This window comes from Aythya fuligula, chromosome Z (assembly GCF_009819795.1).
Source record: "Aythya fuligula isolate bAytFul2 chromosome Z, bAytFul2.pri, whole genome shotgun sequence".
Lineage (NCBI taxonomy): Eukaryota > Metazoa > Chordata > Aves > Anseriformes > Anatidae > Aythya > Aythya fuligula.
The window spans coordinates 54,324,741-54,344,191 of NC_045593.1; the positions used below are offsets into that span (position 1 = coordinate 54,324,741).

The following is a 19,451-nucleotide window of genomic DNA, read 5'->3' on the forward strand; positions in this document are numbered from 1 at the left end:
AATCTTACTGTACTTCTGCCTCGTTTCTAACCTTCTGCCAAGTTTCAGAATATGTTCGCTGAGGATTTAAATGTTAAATACAAGTAGTCTGGATGGATGATAAAGCAAAACTGCTCATATTTTTGCTTGAGTTTTCACATTAAATTGATTTCCTTCAAGAATAGCTATAATCTATAAACACCCAGTTTGAAATCTAAATTCCTAAGCTATTGTTGACTCCTTTTTAGACAGTGTTCTGATTCTTCTATTCCGCTGTGTTCTTCCTGCAACTGATCAGCCATGTAGGTAATTAATCTCCTCCTGGAGGAATGTAATTTAGTCTGGTGGTTTTGTTGTTTTCTTTTTACTGAGCAACCTTATCTGCCTTCCTAGCTCTTCTGAGAAGAGGGCTGCAGAGGTCCAGAGGAGCTTGAAGAGTTATGGCCTCAAAATTTTGTGTAGGAGGGCATTTGGAAAGAATCAAAATTCATTATCTGAAAGATTTCTTTGTTGCTACAAGGGATTATTCTTTAGCCATGAGCCAGTTGCATCAGAGCAGTAATACATGGAGCCATAGCCTTTTCATTTTCCCCACACTGCTTCCAATCATTAAGGCTTTCGTTACCAAATGAGCCTTTGGTCATCAATAATATGACTATGGTAATAATTTTTAGGACTGTTCATGTATTAGAAACAAAACAGGTAGAGAGATATCTATTCAATAACTGAACTCTAAATCCAGAGAGAAAAAAAGATGGATGATACCACAATTACCAACCAACTAAAAAACAACTTTTTTTTTTTTTTTTTTTTTTTTTTTTAGAACTTAGGCTGCTTAAATTAAAACATTTCTGGCTATAAAAGCTCAGAAGCTTGATTGTAAGAGGTGGAGGGAGATTTGAGGAAAAAGAAGGAAGATACGATCTTCCAAAGGAAAAAGATACTCGTATTTGCCAGTAACTGATTTCACTTCTTAAAGGTGCTTTTTAAAATATATCTTTTCTTTCAGATGAAGGCATACTTAGTTGCCATATGCATGTATGTTTGCTGTTATAGGAAAGATGAGAAAGGAAGTATAAGTGGGAGAACATGTGGGAGCATAATCAAGAGGTTGGAAGGAACTCGGATTTTTTTTTTAATTAATAAATGGCTTGTTTCAGATTCTGTAAAAGGACCAGAAACACAGGATTTGACAGCACTTGTCGAACCTCTCTCCTCTGTGACAGAACAGTACTACTGGAATTGTTGACATCTGGACTGAGCTAACAGCATATCCATGGGAGAGAGATTTTTACCTGCATGTTACCCTATTTACCACTCTCTTCAGATTGGTAATGGCCCGGTGCCCTTTGGTCCCTTACTTCAAAATACTTCCATTCATGAAATGGTGAGGTTTATAGGTAGAGGCTTTTAGATGACCTAATAATTTTAAGAGCCTTTTATAGGCAAACCCTCTAAAGAATTAGATGATTTGCCCCTTTTTGTGTTAGCTTGCCACTTTGTGTCATCATCTTGTTTCACCCAAATAGCATATAAGGTGTCAGAACTTAAAAATTTACAAAAATGAGACTGCTCAGCTAGGAGTATCTTGAGAAAAATTGACTTGAAGCTGTAGTGCATGTATGTCTGCAGCAGTGGAAAATCCCATTTTTCCAATCATTAAATAGGTGTTTAATCATCGTGCTAAAAATCATACCAATGCATGAGGGAAATTGGGTGATTAACTAAACGAGCTATCACTAGCTTCTGTTTTGTGTGTTTGACTGGCATTTTTGTTGTTTCTATAGGTATGCAGCCTTCTTTGCAGAAGTTCTTGGTGCATTACTTTAACCAAACAGGATAGTGTTTACTTGTGTTATTTTGGGCAGATTAAATAGAGTTAATTTGGAATTCTTTATTACTATTCAGTTCAAAAGCTTGGCCATCTCACTGATTTTGTTCCCAGAATACTTATATATGTCCCAACGTTTTTGTATCTTCTGAACGTGAAATAACATGAGAACTGAAGTTCACATCTCCTCTGTGCAATGAAACAGTGGAAAAAAATGTTTCTCCTTTTGATATACATGCTTCTCCTTTTTGATACATGCTGTAGTGACTTGTGTAATGAGCTTTTGTTAACAATTCGTCTTCATACAATGCTAAGGAGGATTCTTTAATCAACCTTCACTACAGCACTTTGCATTTATCTGTTTTATTCAACCTTTGCCTTTCAAAATATTTTTCTGAAAGAGTATTTGTTCCACTTTGTGTACGATTGACCCGTTCAGAGACTGTTTTAGTGAATCCTTAAAACTTCATCCTGTGTAAACCTTGTTCCTGCTTTCCTCATTTGAAACAATGACATACTTAGATTCTTCATATTTGGGTATGCTGCAGCATATTGGCAATTTTTATACCCTCACTCATGTTTTTATCAACATCAGAGTAGGAATCTGAATGTGAATTTTGAGAAAACTTTCAGAAGAGTGTGCAATGAAGTGGCACTGTCTGGAAACTCCAGTATCTCGAAGTTTTGTGAATTATGTGCATCATCTGTGTGTTATATCTGAAACAGCCTTTGTACCGCCTCAAGACAGTCTTGGAACAGGTTGATTGTCATATAACTTTATATTGCATATCATGTTTAAGAGGAGTATGAAAGACTAGCAAAACAAGACTGGTCTCCACATGGAAAATATGTATACTATGATTTTAAGAGAACCTATTCAAGCCAAAAGACAGTTATGCATGTAAATACATGTAAATTCATTTGATTTATCCTGTAAGATGGAGATTTTCTGCCTTGGATTGGTGGACATAAGTTTCTAGTGCGTGTGTATGCGTTAAATAAATGAACATAGATTCAGGATAGTTCTCATGCTGAGCACAATAATTAATTGGATGAACCAGTTAAATGATCAGCTTGTCAGGTTCTGTTTCTTTTTGGGCAACACTTGTGGTCTACTTGGGCGTTTCATACCATGTGTGTTAAAGGGGCATCTTTCTCTCGTCATCCAATATTGGAACGGGGATCTACTGAACATAAACTCTGGTCTGCAGCATATTCCATTTGTAGAGCTGCACATATCTTTAACTGTGTGCATTAGTGTGTTATTAAAAGTGATTTTCTCCATAAAAGTGGGCTTGCAGTGTTAGCCATCAAAACTTAGTTACTGACCTGTTAATATAATAGACTATGGATATGTACATTTTTAACTTCAGCATTGTCTTTTCTGTGGCTACAGAAACAAAAATGCTTTTCCTAGCTGTGTCAGAAAGTCGGGTCAATAGTGGAAGATACAAGAAACCTTGGGAAGTGCTGACTTATTCTGGCAGAAGTACACGTTCCTAATACATTAGATGGATATTGCCTTAGGGTGCGGAACATAAGTTCTTGTATCTATTCAGGTTAATCCAATTCTTAATTTACAGCAGACTACTCATGATTCTCTGAAAATTTTTAGTTTTGAATGACTCATAGAAAAAAAAAATCAGTGAAAAGATTTTAAATCAGTTCCTCAAAAGTTACTTCTTTATTGATGTGAATTTGAAGTTTATTCATGTTTCTTGTAGAATACATAACCCCTGCAGAGGAAGACTAAGAAAAAAACAAAAACAAAAACAAAAACATTTTTTTCATTGTTAATTAAATTTTCATGATAAGTATGGATAAGTGTTAAGTTTGAACTCAAAAGTGCATGCATTTCATAGGCAGTGTAACAGTGCTTGAATTCAACACAGTTTTGAAACTAGCGTGTAACATAAATAAAAGTTATACAAGAAAGAGAAATCTGATTAAGACATTTCTGAAAGTTCTTATTACTAAACTGTGGTTCGGCTATGGCATAAATATTGATGGATGGAGTCACAGAGGACTTTTAAATTTTAATCTAAACTTGCAGAGAGTAGTGTTCAGAGTTAAGCTTTTGAGAACTAATCTCATGATTGAAAAATACCACAGGTCACCTTGTACTAGGGATAACAAGGGTGATAGAAAAGCGAAGATCTGGCCGCAACAGAGGAGCCTTTGCTTCTACTGCATATTAGAAGATATTATTATGTTCGCTAATGAAAATGAAATGCAGTCTGTCTGTGTTTTGTCATCAGTAATTGAACACTTTGACTATCAGCATATGGCCTTTATAGAGTATTAAAATGGCCATTTTAGTTAAATACCAGATTAATTTGGCAGTGATTGCATTCAAGTACATTCATAAACAGAGGTTTACATGAAAAAGGTAATTGACTCTATTGTGTGAAATAATTTCTACTTAAATAATTTTTGTTCCAGATTTGTACTATGGTGGAGAAGCTTTTTCTGTAGAGCAGCCACAGTCATTTACTTGTCCTTATTGCGGAAAAATGGGTTATACGGAAACATCTCTTCAAGAACATGTTACTTCTGAGCATGCAGAAACATCAACAGAAGTGGTAAGAAGCTTCAGAATTGGTTTTTAATTGTGGTGGAAAAATATGAAAAAGAATCTTCTGGGAAATTGGTACAACATCTTTCTTGAAGCATGAATTCATTTAAATGCTTTTTCAGATGTACCTACGTTTGGCAGTGACATCTAAATTCTTCCGTGTTTTAAGGGTATCCTTGGATAATAAGCTTGCTTTTCTTTCATGATAGCTGTTTGTTTGCCATAATGTAAATGCTTGGGGGCTTATTATGCTGTAAGACAATATTTAAAGTGTTCTCCTGGTTATTCTTTATAGCAGCGTCTCCCTTTTTACAGCCTGTATGTAATTGCCAGATGAGTTTACAGTGTCCTGTGAGACCATAGCTATGCCAGTCTGTTGTAACTCTTAAGACAGAGGAGGGTGTGCAGCAGCAGCAGATGTCTGCTTAACTTTCAAGGAATTCTATGGAAGAAAATAAACCTGTTTTCTTCAAGCCTACTGAAGCCTATTCATGTGTTAAGGAATACTGAGGGGAAGGTAACATGTCGACTGTTGTGAGGCTCTGATCTTTCCTGAAAACATAAGGAACTGAAACAGTTTACTTTTAGCAGTGACACTGTAGGATCATGAGTTATCTTAGTGACACACTGAAGCTTTATAATCTCCTTGATTTTTCTCTTTAACTTTGCACCTTTCAGACGTAGTGTCACTAATTGAAAATTCCACATTTGGATGACTTCTCTTTTGTGGTTTGGTGTTGTAGTTCAGATTTGCACCACTTGATGTCAGTGGTATGTTTGTGACACAGAATATCAAGATTCTAGGTTTATAAATGTGGCATGTCCTTGTTTGTGGCTGAAGCTTCTAGAATTCCATATATAAAGCCCAAATTTGTGTTCGTAAACACCTGCTACCCAACTGGTTTCTGAAGGAGTTGTGTGCGTTAAATTAGTCTTTCCTCTTCTGGAGTCAGCCTGCAAAATTATCATCTCTGTTTCAAATAATGATAAAGGACAGTATTTTAATCCTTGAATATGATTGCATATGTTTGTGCTAAGTATTGACTCCAGCTTTTCTGATAAATGTTTAGTGTGCAAAAGAGGTGAGACTGCTTGGGTACTGGAGACTTACTGCAGATGGTGAAAAGCCATCACCTAAGTGAGAAGGAAATCTTGTTGGTTCTAAACTTCTGTGATCTTGGATTTCCAAGCAACTATTCTTGTTTAGGTAGTGACCTTTTAGTCCTAATAGTAGATCTGAGTATAAAAGCTATTTTTTAACTGACATCTTTAGGAAAGTTTCCAGGGATGGAGCAACTTTTATTTTGTTTATGGTCACTCTTTACTTCCCACTCATCTTTTTAAATAAATGAGCCCAAAGAATTCTGGCCCACCAGAGGGAAGAAATGTAACAAAATAAAAATAAAACATTTTACTGTTAATAATTTTGACAAGTGAAGACTGAATTTTGCCACTTTTGTATTCAGAGTGGTACAGATAAGAAAATGATTTTCTGCTTATTTTCTCGTGTATTTGGCATTGGTACATGTAACGATATTAGGTACTTGTGGACAGGAAGAGTTTGACAATATTTTCTTAAAAGATAATTTAATGCTGGATACTTTTAATCAAAAAATTGCACTGGCATCTATGGTAGAGATTGGAAATTTTGTGATAGATTAAGGTTTGTAAGCTTACACAATGTAAAGAGAATAAATTGTGAATGAGCCGTAAGGTCAGGGTGCTTGACATGTTGTTGATAAAGCTGATGAGAGCTTTCTCACAATAACAAAACAGGAGCTATTCAGATTGTATTCTTCAAGAATAAAATGGAGAAAATTATCTCTTCCATTAAGTGACAGGATTTCTGGAAGATCAGTGTAGCTTTATGCCCTGGAAGGAAATAGGGCCTTCCTCGGGACTCATTCTAACATGTCCATGTCCTTCTTGTGCTGGGAGCCCCAGAGCTGAATGCAGTGCTCCAGGTGGGGTCTCACGAGAGCAAAGCAGAGAAGTTATTTTGTGTGTTTTTTCTTTAATATGTGACTATTTGTTTTGTGGATGCCTGGAATGTGATTTTTAAAGTTTAAGAACCACACAATCACAGAATCGTCTAGGCTGGAAGAGACCTCCAAGATCACCCAGTCCAACCTCTGACCTAACACTAACAAATCCTCCACTAAACCATATCCCTAAGCTCTACATCTAAACCTCCTTTAAAGACCTCCAGGGATGGTGACTCCACCACTTCCCTGGGCAGCCTGTTCCAATGCCTCACAACCCTTTCGGTAAAGAAGTTCTTCCTAACATCCAACCTAAAACTCCCCTGGCTCAACTTAAGCCCATTCCCCCTCGTCCTGTCACCAGGCACGTGGGAGAACAGGCCAACCCCCACCTCGCTACAGCCTCCCTTGAGGTACCTATAGAGAGCGATAAGGTCGCCCCTGAGCCTCCTTTTCTCCAGGCTGAACAAGCCCAGCTCCCTCAGCCGCTCCTCGTAGGACTTGTTCTCCAGGCCCCTCACCAGCTTCGTCGCCCTTCTCTGCACCCGCTCAAGCACCTCGATGTCCTTCTTGTAGCGAGGGGCCCAAAACTGAACACAGTACTCGAGGTGCGGCCTCACCAGAGCCGAGTACAGGGGGACGATCACCTCCCTAGCCCTGCTGGCCACACTGCTTCTTATGCAAGCCAGGATGCTGTTGGCCTTCTTGGCCACCTGAGCACACTGCTGGCTCATATTCAGCTGACTATCCACCAATACTCCCAGGTCTTTCTCTGACTGAGGTCAAACTGACAGGCCTGTAGTTTCCCGGGTCTACCTTGTAGCTGGGCGTCACGCTTGCTAGCCGCCAGTCAACTGGGACCTCCCCCGATAGCCAGGACTGCTGATAAATGATGGACAGTGGCTTGGCCAGCTCCTCTGCGAGCTCTCTCAGCACCCTCGGGTGAATCCCATCCGGCCCCATCGACTTGCACACATCCAAGTGCTGCAACAGGTCGCCAAACATTTCCTGCTGGATAGTGAGGGCCACATCCTGCTCCCCATCCCCTTCCACCAGCTCAGGGTACTGGGCATCCAGAGAACAACCGGTATTGCCGCTAAAGACTGAGGCAAAGAAGGCATTGAGCACCTCCGCCTTTTCCTCATCTCTTGTAACTAAGTTTCCCCCCGCATCCAGTAAAGGCTGGAGATTCTCCTTAGTCCTCCTTTTTGTGTTGATGTATTTATAAGAACATTTTTTGTTGTCTTTAACAGCAGTAGCCAGTTTGAGCTCCAGATGAGCTTTGGCCTTTCTAATTTTGTCCCTGCACTGCCTCGCTACATCCTTATAGTCCTCCTGGGTGGCCCGTCCTCTTTTCCAAAGATTACAAACCCTCTTTTTTCTCCTAAGCTCAAGCCACAACTCTCTGCTCAGCCAGGGGTCTTCTTCCCTGCCGGCTCGTCTTTGGGCACGTGGGGACAGACCGCTCCTGAGCCATTAAGATTTCCTTCTCGAGGAGCGCCCAGCCTTCCTGGACCCCTCTGCCCTTCAGAACCGCCTCCCAAGGGACTCTGCCAACCAGTGTCCTCAGCAGCTCAAAGGCAGCCCTGCTGTAGTCCAAGATTGTGGTTTTACTGATCCCACTCCTGACTTCGCCAAGAACAGAGAACTCCACCATCTCGTGGTCACTTTGCCCAAGACAGCTCCCGACAACCACATCTCCCACCCGTCCTTCTCTGTTTGTGAAGAGAAGGTCTAGCGGGGCGCCACCCCTGGTAGGCTCACTAACCAGCTGCGTCAGGAAGCATCTTCCACGCTCTCCAGAAACCTCCTAGACTGCTTTCTCTGGGCTGTGTTGTGCTTCCAGGATATGTCAGGGAAGTTGAAGTCCCCCATGAGAACAAGCACCGATGATTTCGCAACTTCTGTCAGCTGCCTGCAGAACTCCTCATCTATCTCCTCATGCTGGTTTGGCGGTCTATAACAGACCCCCACCAGGATGCTTCCCTTGTTGGCCTTCCCGCTGATCCTAACCCATAGGGACTCAACCCTATCATTCCCAGCCTCAAGTTCCACAACATCAAAACTCCCTCTGATACAGAGAGCCACACCACCACCCCTTCTGTGCTGCCTGTCCCTTCTGAAGACCCTGTAGCCAGACATTGCAGCACTCCAGTCATGAGACTGGTCCCACCACCTTTCCGTGATGGCAACCAAGTCGTAGCCTGCCTGCCACATGATCGCTTCCAGCTCCTCCTGTTTCTTACCCATGCTGCATGCATTGGTGTAGATGCACTTCAGCTGGGCCATTGCCTTCTCCTCTGGCTTAGCCATTATTCCCCTGGCACACCTCCAACACAAGCCTTATTTCAGCCCTGTCTCCCTTTTTAGCTAGTTTAAAGCCCTCTCAATGAGCCCTGTCTAGTGACTGACTAAGTGATAGGAGTTCTACTTTGTGTAAACTTACAAATTTGTTTTTTTTCTTTGTCATTTCAGATTTGTCCAATCTGTGCAGCATTACCTGGAGGGGATCCCAATCATGTCACAGATGACTTTGCAGCTCATCTTACACTGGAACACAGAGCTCCTAGAGATTTAATATCCTTTCCTAAGATGACAGACAGAAGAAGTTGAAGTCTTTTTCATCTAGTAGACATGACTACTTGTATTGATACTGTTTTTTTTTCTTTTTTAATCAAGGGGTTATACCTCTGGTTTTCCTGGAACTTAAAAGTTGCTGGAGATTTGTATGTCAAAACTTCCTTTCTAGTAAAAACAAAACAAAACCATAAATATTAGACGGTGAATAGCCTATAGGTATGTTTCACACTGTGTTTTGATTTAAAAAAAAAAATCCTACTTACGTTGTAGTTTATCCTGCCTGGTCATTAGTCTTGATTTTATGTATCCAGGATCAACAGTGGGTTTTAACTATTTGTGATGTGAAGACAGTGATCTGAGGATGATTCGAGCTTAGCTGGTTTTGACAAATGTTCTATGACCATTCTTTAACAAGGTAGTTTCCTAGTGTTAACTACTGATATTTTTGTAGTATGAATTTCCCAGAATTCCTGGAAAACAAGTGGCTGTCTTTCAGTTACCTTAGCAGCAAATTATGCATATTTAAGTACATTTGATGGCTGGAAAGCTGAAAGAATTGTTAGGGTTAATTGATGCTTTAAATTTTTTATTATTAGATGAGGTTATATAGCGTACCTGCAAGTTATGTAGAGTACTTAAAGTAAGTAGTCTGAATTATTTCTTTGTGCATCTCATATAAACAAATAGACAAAAAGACTACATTACTACTTTGGTAATACCTTTTTTTGTTCAAAGATTTAGAAAGGGAAAAAAAACACTTTGCAACTGAAGTTCATTATGCTAACAGAAGGAAGACATCGCTTAAGGAGATGTCTTCATTTCAGTTGTGATTGTGTTTGCACTTAAGCTTGTTAGTGTTTACCATAGTTTAAGGGTCAGGACACAATAAACACACAAGTTAATTACTACACATTAATTGGATCAGTGTAAAGGAATTTGGGTGTTCATGGCCTCTGTGAAGGAGTAATGTGTAATGCAAAGATCACTACAAATTTACAGGAAAGCAGTCATCCCTGCTTCCCCTTTCCTTGTGGATGGAAGCAGAAGCAGGACCCTTAAGCATTAGGGAGGAGCTGGTGCTGAGTGTGGTGGCTCTGGGAATGTGAGCTTGGTCCCTGCTGTCCCTGGAGGTCCCAGCCTGGGGTCTTCTAAGGCAGTTGTGCCATCCTCCCTTTTGGGTAGAGGTGGGATGAGACTGATGAGGAAGGTATTGTCAATCATCCTTTTCAAATGCAGAGTAAGGCTTCAATGTCAGTCTTCACAAAATGGGTATTTCTTGGATATTTAAATATATATATATATATATATATATATATATATATATATATATATATATATATATATATATATATATATATACACACACACACACACACACACACATATATACACATATATATATATGTAATATAATATATTACATATATGTAATATATTATATACATATGTAATATAATACATATATGTAATATAATATATATACATATAAATATATATGTACATACATACGCTCCAACTTCCAGACCATTGGGTCTTTCCTGGCCTTGTTGACTGGTGTAATGAGTCATTGAGCACATATTCTCACATCAGGTTAGTTCTGTGGTTTCTGTCAATTTTGTGTTTTATGTAACACCTGCCCAATTGTGCTTTATCTAACAAAACGTACATCCCTAACAACTGCATAGCGATATACCAAAGGTTAAATTATGGGCCTCCAACATTAATGTAGTGGTACTGTAGGCCAGGAAACCTAAACTTTACTAGTTATGCAGTGAAAACAATTTCGTGCAGACATGCATGATGAGATGTTTGACTGGTATTCATGTTTCTTCACCTTTTGTCCCCCCCTTCCATATCGGTGATGGCTGCCAGATAATGTACAGTTTGAGTGTTTGTTTATTGCTAGCTATATAGATTAAAAAAAAAAAACAAAAAACATAAAAACTAGTATTTTCATGTACAGGGTAACGCTTCAATGTCACTCATTCCAGAAGGGATCTTTCTTGGACAAATAGATTCTTACTTCAGCAGGAAGATGTTTGAAAATTTATTAAATATATCTTCTCAGCCTTAGTAATCCATGTAGCTCTTGCATGGCTGTTCAGCTTATCTGTTTGTCACAAGTTAGGGTTTACAAAGGTTTTTCTTACCCTAGCATAGTTGCGGAGACTTCACTTTTGATCTTAAAGCACTTTAAAAGCTGCAGTTAGCAAACCTACCCCACAGTATCTTGAAAAATCTACGGAAACTGGTCTTTTCTATCAGGTCTGGTTATGGAGAAAGCTAGGGAAATGCATCCAGAAGCACCCAGTGTTAGCACACTTAGAGGTGGAAGGCACTCTGTGTGCTGGGCAAACTGTATTCTGTTCCGAGGAAGATTTTCCACCTGCACCCTAGATGTTGTATTTTAACGCTGTAGCAGAACAGGTTTGAAAGGCAAGTGTTCTGTAAACTTTCTTTTAATAATCATTTGTTCTTTCTTACCATAAGAAGTCTGGCCTTTTTTTTCAATCTTAAGTTATTGACCTCTGCAGTGTCCTGAGGTTCTGCACTGTACCTGTATGTTTTGTAAAAAGTACATTGGACACTAATACCACACTGTAGTAGATAATGTACAAGTGGTGTCTTAATTTGAGAGCCTGTAAAAATACATGAGTTGAAATTTAAGCATCAGATGGGAAGTGAAGGGAAATAAGGAAAATGAAAGAAATCATTCTCATAATTGGAATTCGTGGTATTTGTTTGGTTAAAAAAGGGAAGGTAAAACAAAGGAGTGTGGTGAAGGTGCTAAATTCATGCAAAGTTTTAGGGACTGAAGTATTGAAATTTCTTGGATGAAGTTTCTGGCACGAAGTACAAAAGTCAAAAGGAATACAGTAATTGCTGTGTACTTTTATTAGGCAATAAGCTTTTTATTTTCAGTATTTAATGTAGGAATTGGGGAGGGGGAATAAGTCCATGTCTCTGATAACTTGTGTTGAACATGTGATGTCAGTTGAGATTACTTAGCAGAAGTCTTTGATCTTAGGAAAAAAATCCATCTTGGTATTTCTAAGACACAGTAAAAAGCTAAAGAAATACGAGGAGTCTGGTGTACAGAGTCTGAGGTTCAGATCTGTATGTCCGACTTGCACCACAGCTACACTGCACCTTAGCTTTGCTTTAGAAGCTGTGTGATTATTTTAGGCATGTGTGTACCTGGGTGCTTCACCCAGCAAATGTTCTTGTTGTTTAGTAGTCGATACAAAACAGCTCTGTTTCCTTAACTCGCTTCTTACGATGAATCCAGTGGTGTTCGGCATGTACGTCGAATGTTTCACCCAGGCCGGGGTTTGGGAGGACCCCGTGCGCGTAGATCAAACATGCACTTTACTAGCAGTTCCACTGGTGGGCTTTCATCTTCTCAGAGTTCATATTCTCCAAGCAATAGAGAAGCCATGGATCCTATAGCTGGTAAGAGCTGTAACCACTGATTTCACCCCCGTGTCCTCCTTATAGAGATGCAGAAAAGTTCAAGGTGACCGTGGCTGCACTGCTTTTGACTGGTGGCTGCTTGTTGATGAAAGCTGTGCTGCGCTGGGTTATCCCAGGGCCTGTGCCTGGGTCCCTGAAGCTGAAACCACTGCCCCTGTAGCCTGTACCTTTCATCCCAGAGAGTGCAAGGCTGGTTCCTAAAGCCTGTTATTCACAGGTGCTGCTTATTTTTACGAGCCATTGCGTCCTGCTTTCATCGCCTACTTCAGTACCTCTCATTTTAATTTGTTATGAGTATTTATGGGGGAGACTTAGCATCTCAGTTTGATTTAGCACAAACCGTACACTCCAGAGCTGATGACAATGAAATGAGATTAACATGAGTGTTATTAACAGACATTGAAAATACGTTCAGCTTGTGTTCGGGCTGTGTGAATGGCAGACTTGCTAATATTGGAGGGGTTTTTTTAGGTGTACTTGTAAGTTCTTACATAAATGTGCTGGTGCACGCAAGCATTTGTAGCATATTTTGGTCAAGTTTAGAAAACCTGTGAATGAAGGAAGGTTGTCTCATTTTTAAAACGAGAAAAATGTGAAGATGTTTCTAGGATTTCCAGAACAATTTGTTTAGTGTATGGTTAGCTTTGATTTGAAAATAACGTCTTTACAAGGAAGAAGAGAAGGAATGAAGACAATTCTAAAATGTAACTTTTTCCTGGTCAGAAATACGTTTTTATGCAGTGTTTTTTGACCATGCCAGTGTGTTAGGGAAACATGAGAACTTCCTGCCGTAATCCACCTTTGTTTCAGATGCTGAGTAGGCATAAATGCTTAAACTGGAACTTCCTTCTTCTGGGTTATTAATTCCACAGAGGTAGCCAGCCAGCTTAATTAACCATTGCCCTTGAAAGGGAAGCTGCCTTCCTTAAATGAGTCCCCTTTCCTTCCTTCTGCTGGCTCTAGTGCTCTGCTGACCCTCTGTGCCCTGCTTTAACACTTTTTCCCCAGCTGATTTAGCGTAACCCAGTAAAAGAAGAAAATAGCTTAAATGAGGTCACACTCAAAGGGTGGTGATCAATGGTTTTTCCTTAGGCCATGTCCTGTCCCAAGCAGGGGCTCCCAGACTGCAGAAGTTTGTTTTTTTTTTTCTCCCTGGAGAAGTGGAGGCTAAGCGCAGACATCATCACAGTGTTCCAGTACTTAAAGGGTGGCTTCAGAGGGGGTGAAGGCTCTCTCTTCACAAGGAGTCACATGGAAAGAGCAAGGGGCAACGGGAACAGGCTGCAGCAGGAGAGGTCCTGTCCTGATACAGGGAAGAAATCTGTTATAGTGAGAACAGTCAATCCCTGGAAAAACATTCCCAAGTACATGGTGGAATCCCCCAGCACTGGAGGTTTTCAAGCTGCTGAGGCTTTTTTTCAGCCTCAGAAGGCCTTCCCTCTTATGGGAGTTAAATACTGGATAAAACAGCACTCTTCGCAACTTCATTTTTTTGTTTTGGTTTGTGTTTTTTTTTTATGTAAGCCATTTTTGCAAAAGCACTTACAGTTCAGTGCTGTTTGCCTGGGTCTCCTCCTCATATCAAGCCTCTATCTCAAGCTCACATCTGCTTCAAAGTACTGTTCAGCTATTCAATAAGCCTTAACTTAGGCTTAATTTACAGTGAGGATAAATGAATCCAAATCTTGTCTGACAGTTTGATTTTTCTTCCCTTTTAGTAAAACAATGAATAGGAAAGATGTCTCAAAGTTTTCTGTTTTAAGAATGATGGAGTTTGTAGTATCTGTTACATTCCTATATTTTTCTCTCTGGCCTTTTCTAGTAATTAAAATGGAATTAGAAGTTAGTGTTGGGATTATCAGTGCTGGTAAAACAAACCAAAAAAAAAAAACACTTGACCATTCTGAATTCCTGACACAGAAAAGAATTTCATTTTGCTTTATTAGACTTATTTAAAAGGGTTGTATTTTATTAGTGCGATGGAAGGAAAATTATCCTGACCTATGATAACTTTGCCCTCTTCTCCATGCCAGGGTATCACACCCTACTTCCTCTGCCCTTGCACTAACTACAGCTAAGGAGTACACAACTTCGGGGTGTACAAGAGATTCTGCAGTAATGCATCAAACAGTAATTTACTGCTAGTATTTGATTCAAAAAATAATCTTCAGACAAAATTTGCTATAAGCGTTGCATCATTCAGAAGGGAGGACTTAAGGATGGACTTCTTAATTTCTAGAAGATTGCAGAAGTAAAAACTTCAACAGCAAACATGCTTGTCAACATTTTTGTGAGGCAATTCTTGAACAAGTTTCTATAGCTAAATTCATGTTATTGAATGTTTGAAATGACAGCACGTATTTCTCTTACACAATACAGCTTCTTTCTATGATACTAGGATGGCGAAACCTGTGTTTTGGGGGCATGTTTGTTGAGACAAAAATAAAATCACTAACCAAAGCCAAAATGAAGTATTTTCCTAATCATTCGGTATTTTGTCTTGAAGTTTCAGAGAACTGCTCCAGAGGATACTGTCCTTCACTGGGTGTTCTCTATAGATGGGCTCTTTTGTTATTTAGCAGGCTTTAAACTTTTGACTTTTTTATTAGAAATAAATCTGCATATCTTGATCTTCCTTACCCTTTGAGATACTGAGTGTTGGGAATTTTTTGAAAAAAAATTTCATGGGCTCTCCAACATTATTTATATTGTATTTTTGTTGATTGAAAAAAAATAATGGATGCACTGGAATTCAGGGTGTATTCCTTCTATTGTGTCGTAGTCACGTAACGTATTTCATTGTAATTATCTTTCTCTTCTCTGGCAGAGCTTTTATCTCAGTTGTCAGGCGTGAGGCGTTCTGCAGGAGGACAGCTCAATTCCTCTGGCCCTTCCGCTTCTCAGTTACAGCAGCTGCAGATGCAACTGCAGTTGGAACGACAACATGCACAGGCAGCGAGACAACAACTGGAGACTGCACGCAATGCAACTAGGCGTACCAACACGATCAATGTCAACACCACTATTACACAACCTACAACAACCACCAACACATCTAACACAGAAAACAGTCAGCAGACTATCCAGAATTCCCAGTTTCTTCTTACAAGGTAACTTGTTCTGTGTGTTTTCTACAATACTTACCTCTTACCACTTCAGTTTTCCTTGGTCCTTCCAGAGACAAAGTTCAATTAAACTGTTATGTGTTTGGAATTAGACACATGCCCTAGTAAAGCAGAGTCTTTAAGTGTCATCAAATTTATCCCAGAATTAGCAGAATTATCATCAACATATCCTGCACGATTAGATCTCAACAGTGGTCGCAATGAACTGAACCCTGAAAGGAGACTGCTTCCCTCTCTGAATTCATGTGCCACCCTTGAAAGAAAGATTTTTGTCCACTGAATCATCTGCTTTGTCAAATGTACTTAAAAGTGTGGTTGTAGACTACCACAAATACTCAAAATACCAGAGGAGCATTAAATGTCACATCTCTTTGTATGTTGCAATCACAAGAAATATGGTGCTTATGAATTTTCCATTTCCATTTGTTTTTATCTACAATTAGGTGTTTGTATTTAAAGGTATAAAATGTTCATCAAAAACTTACTTGCTTGACCACATTTTTGACAGAAATATAATATCCAAGAGTAGAAGTTCATAGGTGGCCTGTAGGGACTTACTCTGCTTTTGGAAGTATTCTGTGGTGGTCTAGTGCTTGCAAAACAGAGAGACAATCTCACAAGTGCACTGAGGTGTTGTTTTTTTTTTTCCCCCAACTACAAATGTCTTAAAGGATTAGGCTTGAAGATGGCTTTCTGCAAATCTCAAAAGGAAAATACTTTTGAGTTTTGGCTTTATGAGCTACTTGTGACTCCAGGCAAGAGACTTCTGCCAGATCCCTCACTGAGTCTGTAGTTAACATACCGTGCTTTTGTTTGTACTTGGTAGCATCTTTTCAAACCTTCTGTCCTGAGCAATGGGTAAACATTAATTGCTGCATCTCAACTTCAGGAGGAACAAAAGCATTACATAACTAGATAGTGATTGTTTTTCTAACTATGTCCAGTGAAAGGAGCATTTCCAGTGATTCAAGCATGTAGAGTAAAGCCATAATGGGGAGAGAGGGAGAGAGAGAGGAAGTCAGAAGATAGTATTGTTTAACAGGAAATTAATCGGTATTAAAAGATGATTAATATTTCTTTGCATTTCCTGTGCAAAGAAACCTGGATTTCAGTTGTCATGCCTTGCTGATTTTTATCGAAGTCCAAAATAATACTGTGTGATGTCTTTCAATCAGCAGCTCATTATTATTTGAGAAACTTAATCAAAGTACATGCAAATGTCCCCGAGTTATTTCCAGAGTGCGAGTGAGCAGTTCCCTTTTCTACCAGGGCATGTGCTGTCAACTAAGAGAAGTGGTAGAAAATGCTTTATCGTGCCTTGGTGATTTGTAGGCATTATGTGTGCAGTAAAAGCAGGCAGGAGTGTCCCGAGGCAGGGGTCTTTGTGTGCCTTCCAGCGTGCGCCAGAAGTGTCACCAGCGAAATGCGCTTTCACCGACTGCCTGTCCCTTCTGTTTCCCTGCTGCTGTACAGGTTGAACGATCCGAAGATGTCAGAAGCAGAGCGTCAGTCAATGGAAAGAGAACGGGCAGACTGCAGCCTGTTTGTTCAAGAGCTTCTACTGTCCACTTTGATGCAGGAAGAAAGTTCCTCCTCAGACGAGGATGAGCGGGGGGAAATTGCCGATTTTGGTGCTATGGGCTGTGTAGATATTATGCCTCTAGATGTTGCTTTAGAAAACCTAAATTTAAAAGAGAGTAATAAAGGAAACGAGCCTCCTCCACCTCCTCTTTGATGACATCCCACTTTGCAGACAATGTCCTCTGTGCTGTATTTGCCAATGAAAGTGGACAACAACTATCTTGGGTTTGTTTTGGTGATTGTAATTTCAGGTCTGTCACTCTTGTTACATTGTGTACATTCAAAAGAAAGAGAGAAAAGATATATATGATAATCATTTCCACTTAACTAATTTTTACTTCTAGCAGGTAAATGTAGGTTGCAGTGCAGAGCAAAAAGCTCTGTGCCCTGTACCTTGACATGCAAAAGGCTCTCCTAATACTCCACATTCAAACTGAAGAGAAAAAAAAAAAAAAGAAAAATCTCTAATGAAGCTGCTGTGTGTATTTATGAATATTAATGAATAAAAACTGCTTGGATGGTTTACCTTAACTACTGCATGATGTTTTTTGCAGCGTGCATGAGTTTTAGTGACCTTGTCATTTAAAAATTTAAATACAAGGAGCAGAACTATAAAACCCAAAGCTTTCCCATTATTCAAAGGTTACATAACGAAAAGGTTAGTGCAGTTTGTGGCCACAAAGTAGCTTTTGAATAATATGTGACAGAATGACACCTGTATGTGCTGTTCCTGCACACGATGGAAACTGCAGTGGGTTTATATTGTCGTGACCGGGGTGTGGCATTTTGCTATATGTGATCATTATGTTGCCCTGTTATTCATCACGTCAATGTGGAGTTGAACTTCATTTTATGCATCTGTAGGAGACACAACAATAAGACCACTGCTGGAAGCTACTGCAAGGGGCTTTTGTGTGCCCTGAAATCAAATGATGTTCACTTTTGTTTAAAGTTTTTCTTTTTTGTGGTTGTTAATTTTTTTTTAATTGTTAAACATGTTTTATTCAGGTGTAGATGATTCATATATTTGCTGTGTTTAAAAAAAAAAAAAGTTAACCTGGATCATGTTGTCTTAGTTTAAAAAGCCTTTCACAGCCTCAATCATATTTTGAGTTATTTATGTATTTGCTTAATAGTTTGCAGAGACATGTTAGTATCAGGAGAGCTTGAGGATTTGGATCCCCAGATTGTCATTATATTACAACTGAATTCTTAATGCTAACTTTAGCACCTTCTATTTATTGTTCTTTTTTGGTTATTTTTGCTGGTATAAAAAAAGTTCTAAAAGTCTTTTAGTTGAATTGTGACACCTACATGCCTATATTGCTAGCCCTAGTGGTGTAAAAAAAAAAAAAAAAAAAGTGCACTGTTCTTGTGCATATGTGTTCATAATAGCCCAAGGACAAGGACAGAAGAGGTGTGTTTGGTTTTGGCTTTCTTTCCTTTTTTGTTCTGTGGTTGTTTTTTTTTGTTTTGTTTTGTTTTTTTTTTTGAATGTAAAGTTAGATTATAAAAACAAAAGTGCACACAGCTTCTGATTTAAAAATAATAATAATAATAATAATTAAACTAGGCTTATAACATAATGGTGTCTTTCCAGATCTTTCTCACCTCACCCCCTCTCTCTTTCTCTGTATCCTTCCATCTCTGCAGCATTGCTAGCATTGTAGAGTAAATTTACAGACTTGAACACCAGGTGGTGTTCTCAGCAGAACTGTGACGTATATGCTAATCCAAAATAACAGCAGCAAAAGAAGCAACCCTATAGACTGAGGTTTAAAGTTCCATCCTTTTTTTTTTTTTATATATAATAATAAAATCCTCAAATCCTGATTGTTTCCACATAGAGCAGTACTAGCTTTGTTTTCTTTCAGTCTCTGCAACAGAAAATGTTCTAAGGGAAAATTTACATGAGGCCTCTGGTTATCCTTAGAGTTACCCCGAGTAGGGACTTTTTTTTATTTTATTGATTGTTGAGGATTTTCAAAAGTTTTTCAAGTTGTAGTCTTTTCAAACACATCTTCTGCACATTACAATAAGACACACGGTTCAATAAAGCATTTTCAAGACTGTTGTTCAGTTGATTTTCTTTGTTGTTGATGTATTTACACAGACAGTTTTGTTCCAGAGCTTTCTGTAGCTGTCCTTAATTCCAGCTGTATAGAAAGTCAGTTCATGTGAAAATCCTGGGTGAGTGATGTAAATGTGTTTGATGACTTGTGCGCACTGGCAGGGGCTGAAGTAAGGAATCCAAGCCTCTTTGCAGGTAGGTGAACTGGCTCTTCTCTGTGCATGTTGCGACTTGGGGTCTGTGGCTGGGCTCG

General features: G+C 39.2%; 1 protein-coding gene across 1 annotated transcript in view; it reads left to right on the top strand.

The window, feature by feature from the left end:
* The window catches only part of LOC116501004 (E3 ubiquitin-protein ligase KCMF1), a 46,884-nt gene extending 29,156 nt beyond the window's left edge, over positions 1 to 17,728 (top strand). The window contains exons 3-7 of the mRNA XM_032206360.1: positions 4,253 to 4,392; positions 8,843 to 8,944; positions 12,226 to 12,400; positions 15,249 to 15,531; positions 17,020 to 17,728. Of these exons, the coding sequence (XP_032062251.1) occupies positions 4,253 to 4,392; positions 8,843 to 8,944; positions 12,226 to 12,400; positions 15,249 to 15,531; positions 17,020 to 17,281 (962 nt within the window). The 3' untranslated portion in view covers positions 17,282 to 17,728. The remainder of the gene's footprint in view (positions 1 to 4,252; positions 4,393 to 8,842; positions 8,945 to 12,225; positions 12,401 to 15,248; positions 15,532 to 17,019) is intronic.
* Positions 17,729 to 19,451: the final 1,723 nt, after the last annotated feature.